Raw genomic sequence first — 19742 nt, 5'->3', positions numbered from 1 at the left:
ATTTGCCAAATAAAAAATTTATAAAAAAATCTGGAACATTCTTATTCTATAATCCTATGTATCCCCCAGACTCACCTACCCACGGCTTCCTCTTGACGATTTGACAGAGACCAATATTGTGGGACCTAGAACACCCACTGCCCCATCACGAAGGGCTTAACACGTGGCAACTCCATTATTTCCTTTTTTGTTTCAATTTCCTTGCGCTTCAAATGGAAAGCCCTCGAACCTCGAGTCGAGAGTTGATCAGCCTCACGCTCGATCATCGTATCGCCGATGCCGCTTATGGCCATTCCGATCGCCCGAGGTATGATCCACACCCTTCTTGTCTTCTCGACTCCCCTTTTCAATCCGATTGATGCTCTGTGGGCATCTCTGCTATGTTATTATTTATGTATCTGATTATGGACAATCCGGTGGTAGTTTGAGGTTTTTTTTGTTGTTGGTTGGTAGTTGTTTTTTGTTCTTCTTGTGGGAGATCTTGGTCTGATTGATGGATTGTTTGCATTGCGTATTGATTGGTTTGAGGCTTTTCTGTGGTTTAGGGTTTTGATTACTTGACAATAGTTTGGTTTTCTTTGTTTTTTTTATCTCATCAGGCGATTCTCCTAAAGACGGAGTAATGGGATTACTTCTGCACCATTTTGTTTCCCGATCAAAACTATATTCGATTGAATGAATTTGTTCATGTAGTTGTTTTGATTAAAGAGATATCTTAACAAGGTGGAGCCAGTCAGATCGCTATTACTGGCTGATCAGTCACGTAGTCTGGATGCTTTATTGTAATTTATAATTTCTTTCAAGTGGTTGGTTGGTTTCCTTTGTAGTATGAAAGGGTTGCAAACTTTATCTTTGTTCAAACAAAGTCCAAGCAGTAGAAAATGAGCTATTTAAATTGTACCTTCATTTCCTGAGTTTATAAATTTACCAACAAAACTGAAATAGTCTTAAGTCAAAGGGTGGGTTTGTTTTACTTGGCTGGTCTCCTCTCAATTTGAATGATACATTTCCCTTTTTATTTCACTGCTGTTTCTATAAGAAACTAAAATTTCTATCAATTTTATTGGGGAAAAGTCAAAATGGAACCCCTCTTGAATGATCATCATCGCCCTTTGGGTGTTGATGAGTTCTTAAAATAGAGATGCCGCTTTGTGTTTTTGCTCATTTTTATTTAAAACGATATTTATTGGCCAAATTGAAATTAAATTTATATTTAAATCCATCACCTTGAGAAGAAACAATCCAAGTCAATTTTCAAAGTTGGATTAGTTCAATTAATTGGTTCGATCAGAATAAGCAAAACCCCTAGAAAATGCTGCGGTTTATGTGCTCATTCCTGCTCCTATCTACTAGTGTTTTTCTTTTTATACTGTTGATGAAATTTTATTCTGGTGCATGATATATTTTCTACTTCATTATGGTTAGTTAGTATCTATTATTTGACTCCTGATAGATTTGTTGCTTGATGTGTTGAAATCAGGTTAAAATTTGTAATCTGTAAATAGTAGAAGTGTTAATATCCTTCCAATGGGTGCTCCAAAGCAAAAATGGACTCAAGACGAAGAAGCAGCTCTCAAGGCTGGAGTTAATAAGCATGGGGCTGGCAAATGGCGCACAATTTTGAAAGATCCAGAATTTAGCAATATGCTACGCAATCGATCGAATGTTGACCTCAAGGTTTATTTTTATATGGAATACATGTTTAATTTGTACTGGTATTATAATATTTTGAAATTTCTCAATAACAGTAAATAAATCCAATTGTTTCCCAATAATATCCATCATTTCACAATGAGCAGGACAAATGGCGAAACATGAGTGTGACTGCACATGGATTGGGATCACGTGAAAAAGCCAGGCTTGCCTTGAAAAACAGTCGACAAACCACCAAGCATGATAGTACATCGATGGATGTAGTTAAGGATATTGAAAATGAAGTTCTTGATGCGGAGCCTCTTGCAACGTATAGTGAGCCTCCTCAAATTTCCTGTCAGAAAAAGTCTGTCTCCAGGTTGGTTTGGTTATTGCTCTACAAATTTTTGTTCAGTACTAGTAAATTCTAGCAAGATATATAATTTGTTTGTGCTCTCATTTCTAACAAAAGAGATAAGTAGATAAAAATTGGATCTATCTTGCAATGGATCCATGAGTCAAGTAGTAAATTGTCACTCAGTTTAGATAAATGGGGATCATGCATAATTATCCACAAATACAATAAAGAAAATGCATAATTTCTGATAAACAATTTTGTCCTCCAGCAGAATTGAGTCGGTGGGCAGGAATATGGTGGTCTTAGAATGTGAAAAATGCATGGAAAATGTGTTGATTTAACATTCTTTAGCATTGCTTGGGATTATCAAGTGTTGTCTTTGGAAATTTTATGTCAGTTTGAAATTTGGTTTACCTTATCATACACTTTCAACTAATAATACTTTTTTTGTGCATATTTTAACTATAAAGTGTATTTTTTAAAAAAAGATATGCAATTTATATTACTTGTATAAGTGTATATCTGCCTCCATTTGTTTTTTTTTTTTTTAAATTCTTAGCTACTTGATTGGATCTTTCTCCTAATATGCAGGCTAGACAACCTCATACTGGAAGCTATAGTCAACTTAAAGGAACCCACTGGATCAAACAAGACAGCTATTTCTTCGTATATTGAGGTTTTTCTCATCCCTTTGTTTAAAAGGAGATACATCTATTCCATATGATAAAGACTGTTGCTTCACATGCCATACTTGTATTTTCTTCAATGGTTTATGTATCTTTCCCCTAGACGTGTCACAGTTATCATTCAACTATATTTATTAAATATTAACTTTTTCCTAGACGTGTCACAATCCAAGTCAGGATCTATTTCTTTGTGGTTATTTTATATTTACTTGTTTTCTTGAGTTAAGCATGCTTGTGTAGTTTCTCCCTGTCTTCTAACCTACATAAGCTTGTTAGGTTGTTCTCTTCTGTTTTAATTTTGAATAATGAAGACTCTTCTGTGATAATATGTGGCTAAAAATTATTTTTGACCAGGCTCAACAATGTTAATCTTTCTTTTACAAGTTTTAGCCTTTCTGGTGACCTTTATAATGATTTTTATTGATCAGTTCTCAAGTGTTGGAGTTAGTTTGATCATTTCCTTTAAAGTTTTCTTTTTTTTTTCTTTAATTTCTGATTGTGAAGTTTGTCCTATCTCGTATTCATATTAAAAAACATATGCTCAGTTTACTCTCTTAGATGATCAAGACTTTCTTAAAGCTTTTAAAAATGCTCTCTGAGTAGTTCTATTTGTCTAGATGGTTAGAGTTTGCTTCATCATTTACTGTAATTCCTACTATGAGCTGGCATTAAAATTAAGATCCACTAGTTCGTCTTATTCAAAACTGTTCCTGCTCATCAAAAGCTTGAATTTCACATTGTTAATGCTAGAGTAATTGGATTGGCTGCAACAACTTCTTGGGATTTGAACCAATTAGAAAATCGTCTCTTAGTGAGGCTAATTGATGCACGGAGAACAAAGAGGGAAAATATCAGGAATCTTAGAATACTTATTACATTATAGACTCATAATATGACCAAGTCATATAAAAATACCCAACTTATCTCTAAAAATCATAACAAACTTTGAAGATTTAAAACAACCTTTAAAAATTAAAATTTTAATAGAAGCCATATATTTATCCACAAATTTCAAATTAGTGACCTTTTGTGCAACTTGTTATTGTCTTCTTCTTTCATCTTATATTGTTGTCCTTCGATGGCTGATATTTTTTTATTGATGATCTGGCTCATCTAGGATCAGTACTGGCCTCCAGCTGATTTTAAAGAGTTGCTATCAGAAAAGTTGAAGGCTTTGACTGCATCTGGGAGATTGATCAAGGTAGTATCGACTAATTTATGTCATGCCGCAATATTTTCTATTAATACTTGATTGTAGGCTATAGGTATCAGTTTTAAGTCGTGATTCTCTACTGCTGAATCTATAGAAAATTGAAAATGATCAATTGATTATCACTTTAGTGTGTCTTCAATCTTTTCTTCCAATCAGACCAGCTGCGGGGTCTTACTTTCCCTCGATTTATTTGGCTTGTATGATGGGTAAGAAGAGAATCATACACCATCTCAAACAATGGTCACTCAAAATGACTCTCCTACTTCCATGTCATCTCTTTATCCATCTTAAATTACTCTTTTTTGAAGTAAAATGAGGGTTGTAAGTTAGCCGAGTTGAGCCAACCTTGATGATGTCAAGCTTGTTTGTTTGTTTTATCAAGCACACTAAAGCTTGTTTATTAAAAACCTTATAAATATTGAGCCAAGGTCTAGCTCAAGTATGGATATTGTCATGCTTATAGTTTAGTTACATATCCAATAAATAAAATCTCTATTATCACTCATTTTTAAAATGTTATAGACCATTTGAAACATGAAAATTTGTAAGATAGAAAGAAATAGATATTAAGAGATTTATAAATACAAACATATTATATTCTTTATAAATTTGAATTAAAAAACTAAAGAAGTAATATCATAATTGAGCATTAGACAAGTTTGTAAATAACTTTGTTCATAGACTTTTCGCGAATTAACGAGCTGAATTCACTAGTATTAGACTTTAATATATTGCTTTATATTATAAACAAGCTCTCATCTAGCCAATGATCTATGTTGGTCATAAAAACTATGATCATTTATAGTCCCAAATAAAATGACTTGAAATTTATTCTTTTGTCTTAACTTTCTTTTCTCCTAGGATGATGTTGGAATTTTAATCTCACTTTTTTGCAATACTTTTATCTATTCTCTTGATTGATTGCACCTTTCATAAACACCTTAAAATATAGGCTAGTCACTTTCTCTTTTCTAGTATCTTGATGTTGGAGATTTACTCTTGCATTTTTTTTTCTGGTTCTGTGGAATAATATTAGACTTTTACTCTCTCTATATATATTTTGCCACTATTAAATCTCAAGGATAGATTTTGGAACAATATCTTCAATTTTTCTATGCAATTTTCATATATTTCTCCATGTTTGTAAACTTCATAATTCTGTATTATTTTCAATTCGAGGGAAAACTAAGGAAGAAGAGTATATCAAAGGACAAATCAAGTTGTAGACTTTAACACCACACTATCATAGCTTCTGGGAAGCTTTAAACTGCTACACTAGTGTCTTTGATATCTTGTCTAGCATCTTTGTTAGTTTTTTTTTTTTTTTAAAACAATGTGGATTCATCTGCTTTATATATTCTGTAATAAGTTGAGCAACAATTAGTATGTATACTTTAGCAAGATAAGTAATGTTAGATATAATAAAAAATAATTTAATTGATTTAAATATTACTATAGAGAAGGGGAGCCTTGGCGCAACGGTAAAGTTGTTGCTATGTTACCTAGAGGTCACGGGTTTGAGTATCGGAAATAGCCTCTTGCAAAGCAGGGTAAGGCTGCATACAATAGATTTTCCCGGAACTTCGCATTGGCTGGAGCTTCGTGCATCGGACTGTCCTTTTTAAATATTACTATAGTATAGTCCTACATAGAACTCCATGGAGGTATAAATAAACCATATGGCCAACCCACAACCAGGGTTTGAGTGATGTTGATGGGACATGGTTCAGATCTTAGAAACCCTTCCACTATTAGTGCTTCAGCAGGCGAACCTACATATGATAATATCTACTGTGTTTGTTACAGAGATAAGTTATAAACTGCAATGATGTGAATTAATTGAATTCTTTTTGCTAATGTAAGGTAATTGCCTCGTTAATCTTTCAAGCTGCCACCTATTCAGTCTATGCACCACAATGTCTGATGTCATATATTCTGACAATATAAATGCACTTCACAATTTTCAAATTCAATTTTATCATATGAAAATGCAGATGCTTTATGACAAATGTTGTCAGTATAACTTTTATTCAAGATTTCCCGTTAGTTTTTTTTTTGTAATTTGTCTTATAGGCAATGTCTAACCAGATGGCATTGTATTAACAGTTTGTTCCCTACCTTTAGGTGAAGCACAAATATAGAATAACACCAACTTCTGCTTATTCAAAAGAGAAAAACTCCAAATTTCTCGTTGAAGGACAACAAGAGGAACCTAGAGCCAAAATCAAGCCGTTCACGAAATCTCAAATAGATGCTGAATTAGCACAAATGAGAAATATGTCGGCTCAGGAAGCTGCTGCTGTTGCTGCTCAAGCAGTTGCAGAGGCAGAAGCAGCGATGGCAGAAGCTGAAGCAGCAGCAAGGGAGGCAGAAGCTGCTGAAGCCGATGCAGAAGCAGCTCAAGCCTTCGCAGAGGCAGCAATGTTGACTCTGAAGAACCGCAATGTTCATAAGCAAGTAAGTGTTTAGTGTATTATGAATCTGTCATCCTGCTTCTACTATTCATAGGTCTCTGCCACTGCCACCACCAAGCAAAAGGAAAACCTTCTTTTCCTGTCAATTGATAACTTTGGATTTCTTTTCCTGTCATCTTCAAATCATGCTGTCAATATTAATATTCAAATTAATTTAATCATTTTTATTGTAATGGCTAGCGTTCTCTTTAGCATTTCTTTACCTCTTACACCTTCCTAATAAATTCAGCTATTCTTTGTTCAATATTTTTTTTTTCTTATTTTGTTATTTCTCAAGAAAAGGTTCCGTACAGTGCCCCCCCCCCCCCCCCCCCCCCCCCCCCCCCCCCCCCCCCCCCCCCCCCCTCTCTTCCTTTATATCTTGTAGAATGTGCAAGTGATACTTCGTGCAAAAGACAGATATAAAGCTCGAGTAAGTGTCCATGGATGTGTGACCTTTGATGATTATGGTTGCAACAGTAGCCGTGGTTGAACACTGAATATAAAACATACAAGTATTTGATTTCCCATGAATAAATATTCAAGGCTGGCATTTATTGTCAGATGATGATTTTTTGAAGACTTTCTGTTGTATTCTAACTTGTGACCTATGGATGTTATCGCATCGTCTGGATATAAGTATTTTCCATTGCTTATTGTAGTCAACAGCATGATCCATTGTACCATCTGTCTTTTTTTTTTTTTTCAAAAACATATATTTTAAAGTGATATCTGATTTGTTAACGCTAGTTCTTTGGCACTGTTGGCCATTTTCTTGACATCAACTGTTTGAGGCATTCTCATTTCTCTCATATGTGCAGATGGTTCGTGTTTGAGAAGCGACTAAGTTGAGCCATTCTGTGCGACCAACTTGGTGATATACATCTCTTCGTAGTTGTCAGTCTTGTAGATACATGTTATGGTTATGTATAGATCAAACGATGAAAATCCTCATTTTCATCGTGGAAAAACTGGTTTCATGTCGTCCATGCCAGTTGCATTGCCCTTCCCCCACCATTCTTCCAGGAAAAAAAAAAACTCAAACTTGGCGCCTTGTTATTGAGCTTCTTGTCTTCGGATCATAGGAATACTTGTTTCAAACTGCTCTTGCTGAGTAGCACTGCATTCTTTTTGCTGTTTATGAGGTGCAGATAACTTCCTATGTTTTTTCGGTTCTTTGATTAGCACAGCAGTGGAATTTTGTAAACAGAGAACATGTTGTCCAAGAGCCTGGAAATCATGTGGAATCAGGAATGTGATTCAAGTTGCTAAGCATGTTGTCCATTAGATTTTGTAATTTGCAGAAACTAAATCATAATCTTGTGAGTGCTGCTGCGATATTAATAATTTTAGGTAAAAACTTAAAATTTTGCTCTTTTAATATGATCACGTTTGGATCATCAACAAATTTGGAAAGAGGACAAAAAACATTATTAATATGACCTGAAAAGCTGGAAGTTTTGGTTAAGATTAGTTACGTACTTTTTAATGTAAAAAATGTAAATGTATTATTAGGTCATAATTAATGTGAAAGGTAAAATATCATGATAAAAAATCAATTAACTACTTTCTTAATGTGAAAATTTTAAAAATGTTACAAATACCATCATTAAAGAATAATAAAATATACAAATAAAAAAGGAAGGCAACGTATTGACTAATATAAATATATAGTTAAAAATGTGTTAAACCACGAAGGTTTTTAATACTTTTTAATTAGAATTATGATTTACTTTATCTGTTAGATTTAGAGGAGGAGGATGTTATTATTATTTTTTTGAGTTGTTAGGGTCAAACGTAAATTCTGAACTATGATGAGTAAAATAAAAAAGTAAATAAAGTAGAGGGCCAAAATGAAGAAAGAAAAATTAGTAATGAGATCGATCCTGACCGTAAATCATCCATCCGTCCGTCCATCACGATCGCATCCTTCGGCTTCCGTCGCCTCGCTCGCTGCCTCACGGCACGAGCGAGTGCTAACTTGCGCGGCCTCGACCGCTTTATTTAGAGCTCGAAGCCGCGGTGTTCGCCGTCTTCCTCCACTGCCCCGGCGGCCAGCGGTCGGCCCCCGCTCCTCCGTCTGCAATGGCCGTGGACGTAGACAGGCTGAGCTACGAGATATTCTCTATCCTCGAGAGCAAGTTCCTCTTCGGCTACGACGACTCTTCTCAACCTTCCCTCCTCTCCTCTGCTTCCCCAGCTGAATCCCTGCCCCGCGCAGCTGGACCCGGAGGTAGGGTCCGCATTCTATCCATCGACGGCGGTGGATGCCCCTCCGACGCGCTGCTCGCCGCCGCCTCCCTCGCCCGCCTGGAGTCCTCCCTCCAACGCCGTTCCGGCGATCCTTCCGCTCGTGTCGCCGATTTCTTCGACGTCGCCGCCGGATCGGGCGCCGGAGGTGTCCTCGCCGCAATGCTTTTCTCCAGGGGCCCCGATGGCCGGTCTCTCTTCGCCGCCGATGAGGCGCTACGGCTTCTCGCGATCTGGAGTCGCCGCTCGCCGTTCGGATCCGGCCAAGGGGGAGCGTGCTTGAGCGGCTGCTCCAGCGGAGACCTTGGCGGAGGCTCCGGCGGGTGTTCGGCGACGCGACGCTGAGGGACACAGTAAAGCCGGTGCTCATCCCGTGCTACGACCTCGCCACCGGTGCCGCCTTCCTCTTCTCCCGAGCGGACGCGATGGAGGCGGACGGCTACGACTTCCGCATCCGGGAGGTCTGCGCCGCCACGTGCGCCGACCCGGCGTCCTCCGCGATGGAGATTCGCTCCACCGATGGGCGCACGCGGATCGCCGCCGTCGGAGGCGGCGTGGCGATGGGGAACCCGGCGGCGTCGGCCATCACGCACGTGCTCAACAACAAACAGGAGTTCCCCTTCGCCGTCGGGGTGGACGATCTCATAGTTCTTTCCTTAGGAACCAACTTCTCCGCGATTCACAAGCCACCCAAGCGGCCGGCGAAACAGACAGCGGAGCTCGTGAGGATCGCCGTCGACGGCACCGCCGACATGGTCAGAAACCTAAACCTCCTTGCCCTATCTCCAGCTGGCATTTTAAGCAATTTTTTAAAACTCATTTCATTTATTTCCTATTTCGCGACTGCAAAAACTGATAATAATGTCGGTTTGTCCCTTTTTTCTACCTGAATGAATTCCGTTCGTCCATACTTGATCATGATACCTGCAAATTGTTTCAGGTGGACCAAGCAATTGCAATGGCATTTGAACAGAATCGAATGAATAATTACGTACGGATTCAGGTAATAATTCTCTCTGAATAAAACTATCATCTCTGTTCGTTTAGCATTCTTTTCTCATTTTTTTTGATAATTATGTCAGGACATCGGGTTTGGATCGAGCAATTCTGTTCCAAAAACAAGCGATGTTAAAGCTTTGATGCGTTGTTTGGAGGAGAAGTTGTCGCAGAGGAACGTCGAATCCTTGTTGTTCCGAGGGAAGAAGGTGTCGGAGCAAACAAACGGTGAGAAGCTGGAGTGGTTCGCCGGTGAGCTGATCAGGGAGGATGAGAAGAGGAAGAACAGCTTGGTTCCTGTGGTCGTGCTGAAGCAGGTCATATCGCCGAGCACTTCCTCCATCATCGCGGCCGCATCGACTTCCTGATCACCGCCGTCGAAAGCTTCTTAGAAATTAGACCGTTTAGGGGAATAAGAGAGCAAGCACTGCTGCTTGTGTGCATTTCTCTGGCACATTTGGGGTTTTTTAAAGGTAGGTCAGCTCAAGCTTTTCGGTTGAATTACACCTTAAATCTCACTACCAGATTTGACATCTTGTTTCATTTCAGATTTGATGGTAGTAATCAACCTCTGGCTCTCAGTGTTTCTTTAACAGACTAGTAGTTACATTACTAGTCAAGACAGACAAGGTTAACAATGAGCTTCCATCACCATCATGGTGATATAAACACAAACCTAATCTTATGAAAATGGTCGTCATCATTCAATCTTGTCACACTTCCTGTGTCTTTAGTTAGTGATGTTGCCTTCTCGTGGTTGATGAACTAACATTAATCCAAAAGTAGATAACCAGCACGTGCAGCCAACCATGCAACAGGCAACAACATCCAGTAAACTGCACCAGTTGGTAGATTTCGGTTGGTTTACTACTCTTACTTACCACTTCTGGTAGAATGTGAGAAGCTTGTAATTAATTCTCTGTTATATCTGATTGCAATCTTATGAACTAGTGTTGCAGGCAATCTGTATTACCTAAAACAAAAAACATGTGGCAAATGTCCATAAAGGCTATAACACTATTCTTGTTGTTGCCCTTGTGCTTGTTTCTTCCTTGGGGTACAAGCAATGAAGAGTGATTCTAGATCTGTAATTGAGAGTGAACAATGCATGGTACAAGGACCGTACTGAAAGATTATTGAAGAAGGCAACTTGGTGTGGTTGGCTCCCACATGATGAATGGGTCCTCCTCTACCTAGTAACTAGCAAGGAAAGCTACTCTTTTTATTTAACCTTTCATGTTTGGCAACAAGTCAATATTCCATGGGCAAGCAAATTCATAGGTTGTGGCATCATCAAACTTGTTCCCTAGTAAATTAATGGTGTGGTGCAGAGAATTGAACAAGTATGTGGTACACAGTTGCTAAATGAATAAAAATATCCTTGTATCTCTGCTTTAAATAGAGTGGAGTTTTAATCTCTCAAAGAAAGAATATCCTAGCTGACTATTTTTGATCCACTGGCCATGGATATCAGTCAACTCCTTTGGCTGTCCTATCAAATAATAACTTGCTAGGTTTCTAGCTTGTTTGGTGAGACAGCTAGGAGGTAACAATACATAAGCTTAGGAATGCATGACCACTCTAAAAGTTTTACATTGAAATAGGCCTGGTAGCATCTCAACACAGTACATCACACAACCAAAATATTATTCTTTAAGATTCTACAGCTAATAACTGCACCTATAAAATGACTGATATATATTTATGTACATTTGTGTGATCCAAAGCAATTGGAGGGATTGCAGGTACCTTGTTTTGTTACTTGGGTCAGCTTGATTGCTGAATGATTTTACCAGGATAGCATCTTGGAATAAGGGCAACTTACTGTGACTGCAGCTGACACGTTATTTGGCAGCATATGAGCAGGTAAGGCTTCTGTGTCTGGTTCCCTTCTCCTGAGGATGAGTTTAAGACAGTGATTGAGTTGCTTAAGCAAGTATTATTCTCATAGCTCAAGCAGATATTTCTTGAGCTAGGTACTAATTTAATGAACAAGAGCTATTCAATTTCAACATGCATTTTGTTCAAAGATTTTGATGCTTGTGCATGTTATGACTATGGATCAATGAGTCAAACAAGGGTGTTGATATTTTATTGAACTTGTGCACGAATATCTAATAGTCAAAGCTAAATTATATTACACTTGCTATCCTATGACAAGGTTTCCTCTTCAATTTGAGAACTTGTTTTACACAATCTAATCTGTTATCTTCTGCCTGCAGTGAACTTTGCAATGATTTCATTTTTCCTCTGTTGCATGCATAAACTTCAACTTCATGCAGCATAATCTCCAGTTGCTAGTAGAAAGGGGGCGGGATGAAAAATTTGAAAACAAACATCACTTGGAAAGAGAATAAAGTAGCACAGAAACAGAAAACATATACTTTCACTTTGATAACTTTATGCAAATGAAAGCTGAGTGTCTTAAATATTTAAGCCAGCAATAGACTGCAAAACCTTTTCTTTGAGCTAAAGCTTATTGGGCCTCTGATTTTTGCAGCTAAAAAGGGCATGCTTGTTTGAATTCTGGTGTTGAAGTTTTTTAGCTGCTGAGACTAGAAGACACTATACCTTTTACACTTTGAAAAGAAAAGCACAAAATTCAGTGGTCCTAAAAATTTGTCTGGAAGGAGAATTCTTCTCAAACTTATCACGTAATCATCTCTTCTGCATCTTTCTCTTGCTTATGATGAAGATTTGCAGCTGCTTTTTTCTCTGTGCAGGCACAAGGACCAAATTATGGCTTGAGGATGGAGATTATTATTCTTCAGCTTCATTCAGTGCAATGATGATGGCATAATTATCAGGTATTTTTGTTGAACAAATTCTATTTTCTCTTTTTTTCTGAGGTTATTAAGTTTTCCCACCACCACTATTCTGAAGCTTCTTTCATGCTTTCCCACTTTACACATGAAAAATAAAGGCCTTAAGCATGCTATTCTAGTGCTTTAGTTTGAATTGAAGCATAAGATTTATGAATGAGAATTTGGAGACAACTTTTCTTTTGATGATTCTTTCCTGCAACTCTGGACAAGCTTCAATTATGAGGTGGACCCCTCTCTCTCTCTCTCTCTCTCTCTCTCTCTCTGACTGTCTGAGTCTGACTGTAATATTAATGCAATTTAAGGGCACTTAGGTTTTTGGAATGCACAAATAACCTTACATCTTACATTTGAGAATTTATAAGACACAGGATAATTATCGATTTTTTTTTGTTTTATAAGATCAAGAAATCTTTTAGGGCTTTATCTTTGTTTTCTGAAAAATAATTATAGTTGAGTAAAAAATACTCAATCTGTTGAATGATTATGCAAATATATTAGATATAAAACAGTGTATCAAAAGAAAGGCTACAAGAAGACTATATGAAAGAATTTACCTCGTCAATAGCCACTAAAGCATCAGGAGGTCAATGTTCAATGTCGTGTGCATTTCGGTGCATCTCCAGTAACTGTGTGAATGGCACTTCACTCCAGTGTTCAGTGCCCTCATGGACTTGGCAAAAGCAGTTTCTTCACTGAATCTATGCAAATGCTTATGTTGCCGAATCCTTACACTGGAAGGCCATTGTAGTATCTACCAACTTTTGGCATGAACAGCAAGCCTTGCTCCATTGCATAAGCTTCGATGGATTCCTCAAGGCTCATTTCATGAACTCCACCACCACCATTCACATGGACTGCTGTGCTTCAAATTGCCTCTTTCTGTAGCTCTCAGATTACTGACATTCACTCTTTGGCTTCTATGTTTCTCATTTGAGAACTAAGTGCAGCAAGAACCATAAGAACTTCTGCCGACACTGGCTGTCCCGAATCATCAGAACAGAAAACACAGACTTCATTCTTAGTTTCAATCCAACTGTGTGCAGTCTGCTTGTGGACTCCTCTCTGCTTCATCAAAACCCTCACCCTCTCAACTTCATCCCATCTTCCAGCCTCAGCATGTATGTTCGACAAAAGAATGTAATTTGAAGTCGTATGAGGTTCGAATTCAAACAATTTATCAGCAGCTAAATTTGCTAGTTCTGGATTCTTGTGCAAACGGCAGGCACTGAGCAAGGCTCCCCATACGCCAGCACTGGACTGCATTGGCATTGTCACAACCAGCTTCACTGCTTCCACTAACCTCCCAGCTCGTCCAAGCAAATCAGCCATGCAAGCATAATGCTCAGCGACCGGTGTGATCGAGTAATCTTTACTCATGGAGTAGAAGAAATTCAATCCTTCAGTGACCATTCCTGCATGACTACACGCCGATAAGACACCAACGAATGTGACCTCGTCAGGAGCAACTCCATTGTTGGCCATTTCTTGAAAGATTGAAATTGCGGTTCCTCCAGAACCATTCCAGGCATAACCTGCGATCAAGGAATTCCACGAAACAAGATCCACAGATATCATTTCATCAAAGACTTGTTGAGCCGGTGAGATCCTTCCGCACCTTGCGTACATGGTTATCAATGCATTACCAGCAAAAGAGTCATTATCATGTCCACTCTTGAGAAGAAGAGAGTGAAGTTGCTTACCGACCAGCAAAGCTGCTAGGTTAGCGCAGCCACTAAGGGCAGATGCAAATGTAGACCAATCAGGATCACATCCTGATTTTCTCATCAGCCGGAAGTGCCGGATTGCCTCTATAAAAAACCCATTTTGGTTGAATCCAGAGATCATAGAATTCCAAGAAACTGTGTTCTTCTTGGGCATTTGATCGAACAAGTCGATTGCTTTGTCGATTTGACCATTCTGAGCATAACCAGCTATCATTGTATTCCAAGAGACGATATCCTTCTTCGGCATGTCCATAAACATCTTCAAAGCTTCATCCATTCTCGCACATTGAACGTAACCAGAGATCATCGTGTTCCAACAAACAGAATCTCTCACACTGATTTCCCTGAAAACTTGATGTGCCTCCTTCATCCTCATGCTCTGCACATACCCATTAATCATCGCAGTTTGAGCTGCAACATTTTTAAATGGCATCATATTGAGCAAGTTCCTTGCTTCATCAAGCCTCCCAATTCGAACATACCCACTAATCATTGTCGTCCAGGATACTGCATTCCTCTCAGGCATCTCTGTGAACAAACGATGAGCCTCTTCGACTTGTAAATGCCGAACATATCCCGCAATCATAGCATTCCAAGAAACCACATTCTTCTTTGGCATTTGGTCAAACATTTTCCGGGCTTCGACAATGCAGCCGTTCTTGCAATATCCATTGAGCAACGTCACCCAAGAGACTACATTTGGACTTGTTATTCTCTTAAAGAACTCGGACGCCGTAACCAAATCACCAGCCTTAACAAGACCTTCAACCACCAAATTCCAAGACACCACATCTCGTTCCGGCATCTGATGGAAAAACTTCAAGCCCATCACCATATCCCCATTGTGCATGTAGCCAGAGAGAACAGAGTTCCAGGAAACAAAATCTTTATTCGGCATCGAATCCAGCAGCTCAATGGCATCATTGTACCGTCTGCCCTTAGCATATCCAGATATCATTGCATTGTAGCACGCCGAACTCTTCTCGACAGGCATTCGATCAAATAAAAATCTTGCCTTGTCCAGTTCGCCATTGCGGGTGCAGCAAGTGATTATCAATGTCCACGAGTAGGAATCCTTCCTGGGAAATCTTTCAAACAACTCAGCCGCTTCGGAGAAACAACCATTGTGCAAGTAGCCGGCGACCATCGTGTTCCAAGAAACCAAATTTCTGCGAGGCATTTGATCGAACAGCAGCCTTGCGTCGACGACATAGCCATTCTTTGCGTATGCCGAGATCATCGAATTGTAGGTCACCGTATTGCGAGTAGTCATGCCATGGAATAAGGCGATGGCTTCCTCGATCCTTCCGGATCTCGCGAGCTCTGTGAGCTTTAGATTCTGAGCGAAAACCAAACCTGCTCTGCTGCCGAAGACGTTGAGCTGCGAATTCATCGTTACTTACCGCCGATCGGCGGACGAGAAACCGAGAACGCCACGAGAGCTAAACCCAAACCGTCGGAGAGGGGGGAGAAGCGGATCCACCAAAGGCCGACGCCGTCGGCGCCGCAACGGCGCAGATACTTGAGAGGAGTCCGTAGGCTTGTGTCATGGGCAAAAGTAGTCCAATTACGGCCCAATTTTAAATGGGCCGGGCCGTCCGCTTCCATCAATCCAATTTCAAAAGAGTCGACCGTTGAGCAACAAAAGACTCGACCGTTGGGCAACGGTCCTATGTGAATTGTGCTCTAAATTGTTAGCTCCAGCTCCACCAAGTCTTTGCAGGCAGCTACTACAGCCGCAATGGCCTTAGTCATCGTCATCTCCCTCCCCTTCATCCTCTTCGCGATCCTCCTCGCCTTTGCTTGCTACTTCCTTGGCCGAGCCAAGGGCCGCAAGGATGTCCACGACGGCATCGGCTCCCAGGTCTACGGCGTTCCCCTGCCTCCTCCAGGTGCCGACGGTGGATCTTCGCCTCCGGCTGCTCCCCCACGAGTGAACAAGCAAGGCCTAGAAGATGCTTGATGTATGGTGTCCATTCTTTTGAAAGTCATTTATGGTATTTGCTTGGAATCTAAACATTCCTATAAAAAGTATCCACGATCAGAATCTTTCCTGGCCTTGAGTGGGACTCGGGTCTGACCCGAGCACAACCAGATGGACTTGTAGACGAGATGTTTCTTTATTCTTGATAACCATTGGATTTCGGCCACGTGGCAGTAAATCCAGATTATATTTTGACTCGCAAGTAGATTATCGAGGCTCTATTTTTTACATCGCCATGACTGTTTTTTGAACCTAAATCGAGTCGATCGGTTCAACCAGTTGAACCGGAAGTTAAATAAGCCGAATTCGATAATCGAGCAAAATGTAGGGTGCAAAAGTGACCATGAGCATTCAATTCGAGTCCATCAAACTTAGCCCCCGGGGCATAGGTGAGTTGGTTACGACGCAGCAGACTTGTAGAAAAGGGCAAGGGTTCGAATCCTGACGAAACCAGGCAATACCTTCCTGCGTCGTAACCAACTGCATTTTCTCGATTTACCTCCTCACAGATGGTCGTGGGGTCGACCGTGTGGGGCCGCTAAGGTGACGGATCCACCTTTGCATAAGAGTCCATCAAACTCGAGATAAATTCATGGAGTGGTCTATGGCAAAATGATTGCTGGTAGAAAAATAACACTTTAGAACACCCGTTGTAGTAAATTAGGATATCCTATTAATGCCCCGAGCACTCTTGGATGTGATTGAATTAGTTATTACAGGACAGATATTGCTATAATAGACAAGAGTAAATCTCGACGAAGTTGAGAAAAATATCCTTTCAACAGTGGTCAACTATATAGCTTCTCGATTTACCTTTTCACAGATGGTCGTGATGACAACTGTGTGGGATTGCTGAAGTGACAGATTTCATCTTTTGCTACAAAAGGGTCTTCTATTAACATCTTTCTATTAACACCCCTAGAGGCACAACGTAGTTAGTACATAGATTTGATAGTGAACCCGTGAAGGTTCAATTCTCGCTTGGCACATGCTCGCGATGTCAAATTTCTTGTGCACATAGCTATCAAGTCCAGAATCACTTTGCTTTCCTGATTTACCAAGTGTATAGGGAGTGGAACTAAATTGTACACTCGACAAAAGTCAACATCTTTAGGATCTATTAACGTCCTCAGGAATCGTTAATTTCTCGATTTACCTTTTCATAGATGGTTGTGAGAACGATCGTATAAGGTCGTTGGGATGACAAACTCCACCTTTTGCAACAAAAGGATCTCCTATTAATGCTCCTAGATGCACAATGTAGTTAGTACACGGTTTTACCCGTGAACTCACAAAGTAAGGTTCGATTCTCGTTGGGTGCATGCTTGCGGTGTCGAAATTCTTGTGCACGTGGTTGTCAAGTCAGAACCGTTTGCTTTCATGATTTACTAAGTGTACATGAAGTGGGGCCAAACCGTACACTTGGCGCAAGCTAACATCTTTAGGATCTATTAATGTCCCAGGGACTACTAACTATCCTTGACTATCACCTCAAGACTCATATGTATTTCTCAAATTTATCCTAATAACTAATGGAAAACTTCTATGAGATGATAGGTCACCTTTGGAATTATTTAGTTCGAAAAATTGAATATTTAAATTTTTGGTTCCAAAAATTAGATATTTGAATTCTAATTAGGATCTTTTATTAATGCATGCCCTTAGCTTAGTAAGGAATAGGGATGGCATAATAGCTGGGGATGTTTTTTGTTCTTAATTCACGAGTCAACTTGAGCTCATCACGGACGGGCCTGTATAGGCCTGTAATCCGTGCAGACTGACCCATTTAGATTTATTTTTAAATGAGTTAATAAAATTTCAATTAAATATATTTATTAAATAAGATGGATCATGGATCCAATTTAAATCAATGATGGTAAATTTTCAATTAAAAAAAAAGATTGTCCTAGTTATCTAAGAGGGCTGGGCTTATTGGCTTAGTGGACCATAAAAACTACACAAAATTCACAATAATCTTCCAAGTCTTTTCTTTTCTACTTTTCAAATTCTGACTTCCAAACCATAAATAATAGTAAAAATAGTAAACTAGTAATTAGATTTGATTTTTTTAAAAAATATCTCTAAATGTGTTCTCTGTACTCGATGGCAATGCCAATTAGGAATAAGTAAATTTTTAAAATTCGGTCGAGTTAATTTATTTTTTTTAAAAAAAAATCAAGATTATTTCAATTTATTTAATTTGGTCTTGGATATAATATTCAAAATTTAATTAAATCGATTTAATCTAACTGTTAATAGTCAACTGATCATAATGTATTATTACTCAATTTATGATAAAAAAAATCTTATTCAATATTATTATAATAACTTCTATTATGACTATAACTATCAATTTTAATTAAAATATTTTATGTTATAATAATTATAGTCCTAACTACATGTGCTATAATAAAATAATTTTGATAAGGTTGAAATAATTTTAATTAAGTTGGTAAAGGATAATTTAAAATAATAATATTTTATTAATAATAATTTTAATTAAGTCAGATTAATATATCGTAGTACCAATGATTATAATTGAAGGAATAATAATATTTTTAGAATAAAAAATAGAATAAGTGTTATTTTATTTTTTATTTTTAAAATAGATGTCATTTTTATGATAATAAAAATAGGTAATAATTAAACTAAAGGCGTTTCTTTATCGTATCTAATATTAAAAACATCAAAGAGATATTTAAAAATGACCTTTTAAGATCTTTTCAAGTCCTGTCAAATCATGATAGAGATCTGAGAGTGAATATTTAGTTGGTTTAGTTTGATGTGAATTGATTGAAGCATTAAAAAGAATTCAGTTCAATTTCCCTGTAAATCAAATTAAATTATCAAACATGATTTGATTTCTTTTTTATAAATTTAAATTAGATTTGAACTTGATTTATATAAATATTATCACGCTCACAATTTTAAATTTATTTTGATTGATTATTAAGCTTTTAATATAAACTTATTTATTTATTTTAAATTTTTTATTTATTTAACATATTCATAATAGTGTTATCCATGAATATATTGAAGATATGTGTTTAAACGGATTTGCTATGTTGCGCGACAAACTCGTGCGCGACCCGTGCATGACTCCCTGATCCATCGCCGCTGTCGCCACCCTCGTCGAGCCATCCGACTACCGCCGACCGCGATCGACGCGTCACTCATCGGCGCTTCGACCAGTGTCGGATTCCGGTAAGATAGTGGCCGAAATCGGACGTAATTTGCTCGAAAAACGTCGCTGATGCCGATCCTTCCTCAATCGATCTCCGACCGTGATTCGGCCGGAATCCGACCCAATCGCCGTCGACAATGGCGCGTGCCATTTTCGATCAAATTGCAATCGGAATCTGACACCGAACAGAGCGTCCGCGAGTGGCGCGTCGATCGTGCCTGAGACGATGACTAGCGGTGGTCAGACGGTGTGGCGACGACGGCGGCAACAACGATGGGTCGCAGGTGTCGCGCACGGATCACGGATTCCTTGTAACGCAGCATAACCATTTTTTAATTTAATTTAATGAGATATTTAAATTTATTCATCAACATTAAATTTGTTCATAAATGGATCGATCGACATAATAAATTATTTTCACAGGAATCCAATCTCAA

The 19742-nt window shown here is 38.7% G+C and overlaps 3 protein-coding genes across 3 annotated transcripts; 2 read left to right on the top strand and 1 right to left on the bottom strand.

Annotated features, from left to right (window-relative positions):
* Nucleotides 1-219: 219 nt before the first annotated feature.
* Nucleotides 220-7606, top strand: LOC141839027 (telomere repeat-binding factor 1-like). The gene is made up of 7 exons (XM_074726678.1): nucleotides 220-307; nucleotides 1481-1677; nucleotides 1800-2011; nucleotides 2582-2666; nucleotides 3794-3877; nucleotides 6014-6346; nucleotides 7164-7606. The coding sequence occupies exons 2-7, from the start codon at nucleotides 1528-1530 to the stop codon at nucleotides 7176-7178; spliced, it is 879 nt and encodes a 292-aa protein (XP_074582779.1). The 5' UTR covers nucleotides 220-307; nucleotides 1481-1527; the 3' UTR covers nucleotides 7179-7606.
* A 796-nt stretch (nucleotides 7607-8402) lies between these two features.
* Nucleotides 8403-10215, top strand: LOC141839026 (patatin-like protein 3). The gene is given in 4 exon segments (XM_074726677.1): nucleotides 8403-8812; nucleotides 8815-9347; nucleotides 9533-9595; nucleotides 9675-10215. Coding segments are annotated over 4 exon segments (1263 nt in total). The 5' UTR covers nucleotides 8403-8427; the 3' UTR covers nucleotides 9957-10215.
* Nucleotides 10216-11328: 1113 nt separating this feature from the next.
* On the bottom strand, nucleotides 11329-15530 carry LOC141841335 (uncharacterized). The gene is made up of 2 exons (XM_074729484.1): nucleotides 12968-15530; nucleotides 11329-11483 (listed from the first exon to the last, which is right to left on the bottom strand). Exon 1 carries the CDS (start codon nucleotides 15528-15530, stop codon nucleotides 13317-13319), a length of 2214 nt encoding a protein of 737 aa, XP_074585585.1. The 3' UTR covers nucleotides 11329-11483; nucleotides 12968-13316.
* Nucleotides 15531-19742: the final 4212 nt, after the last annotated feature.

Source organism: Curcuma longa, chromosome 11 (assembly GCF_044706935.1).
Source record: "Curcuma longa cultivar G26 ecotype Majalengka, Jawa Barat chromosome 11, ITB_CL_G26_1.1, whole genome shotgun sequence".
Classification (NCBI taxonomy): domain Eukaryota; kingdom Viridiplantae; phylum Streptophyta; class Magnoliopsida; order Zingiberales; family Zingiberaceae; genus Curcuma; species Curcuma longa.
Note: the sequence above shows the minus strand (reverse complement) of the source record. Positions and strands in the feature narration are given on the sequence as shown.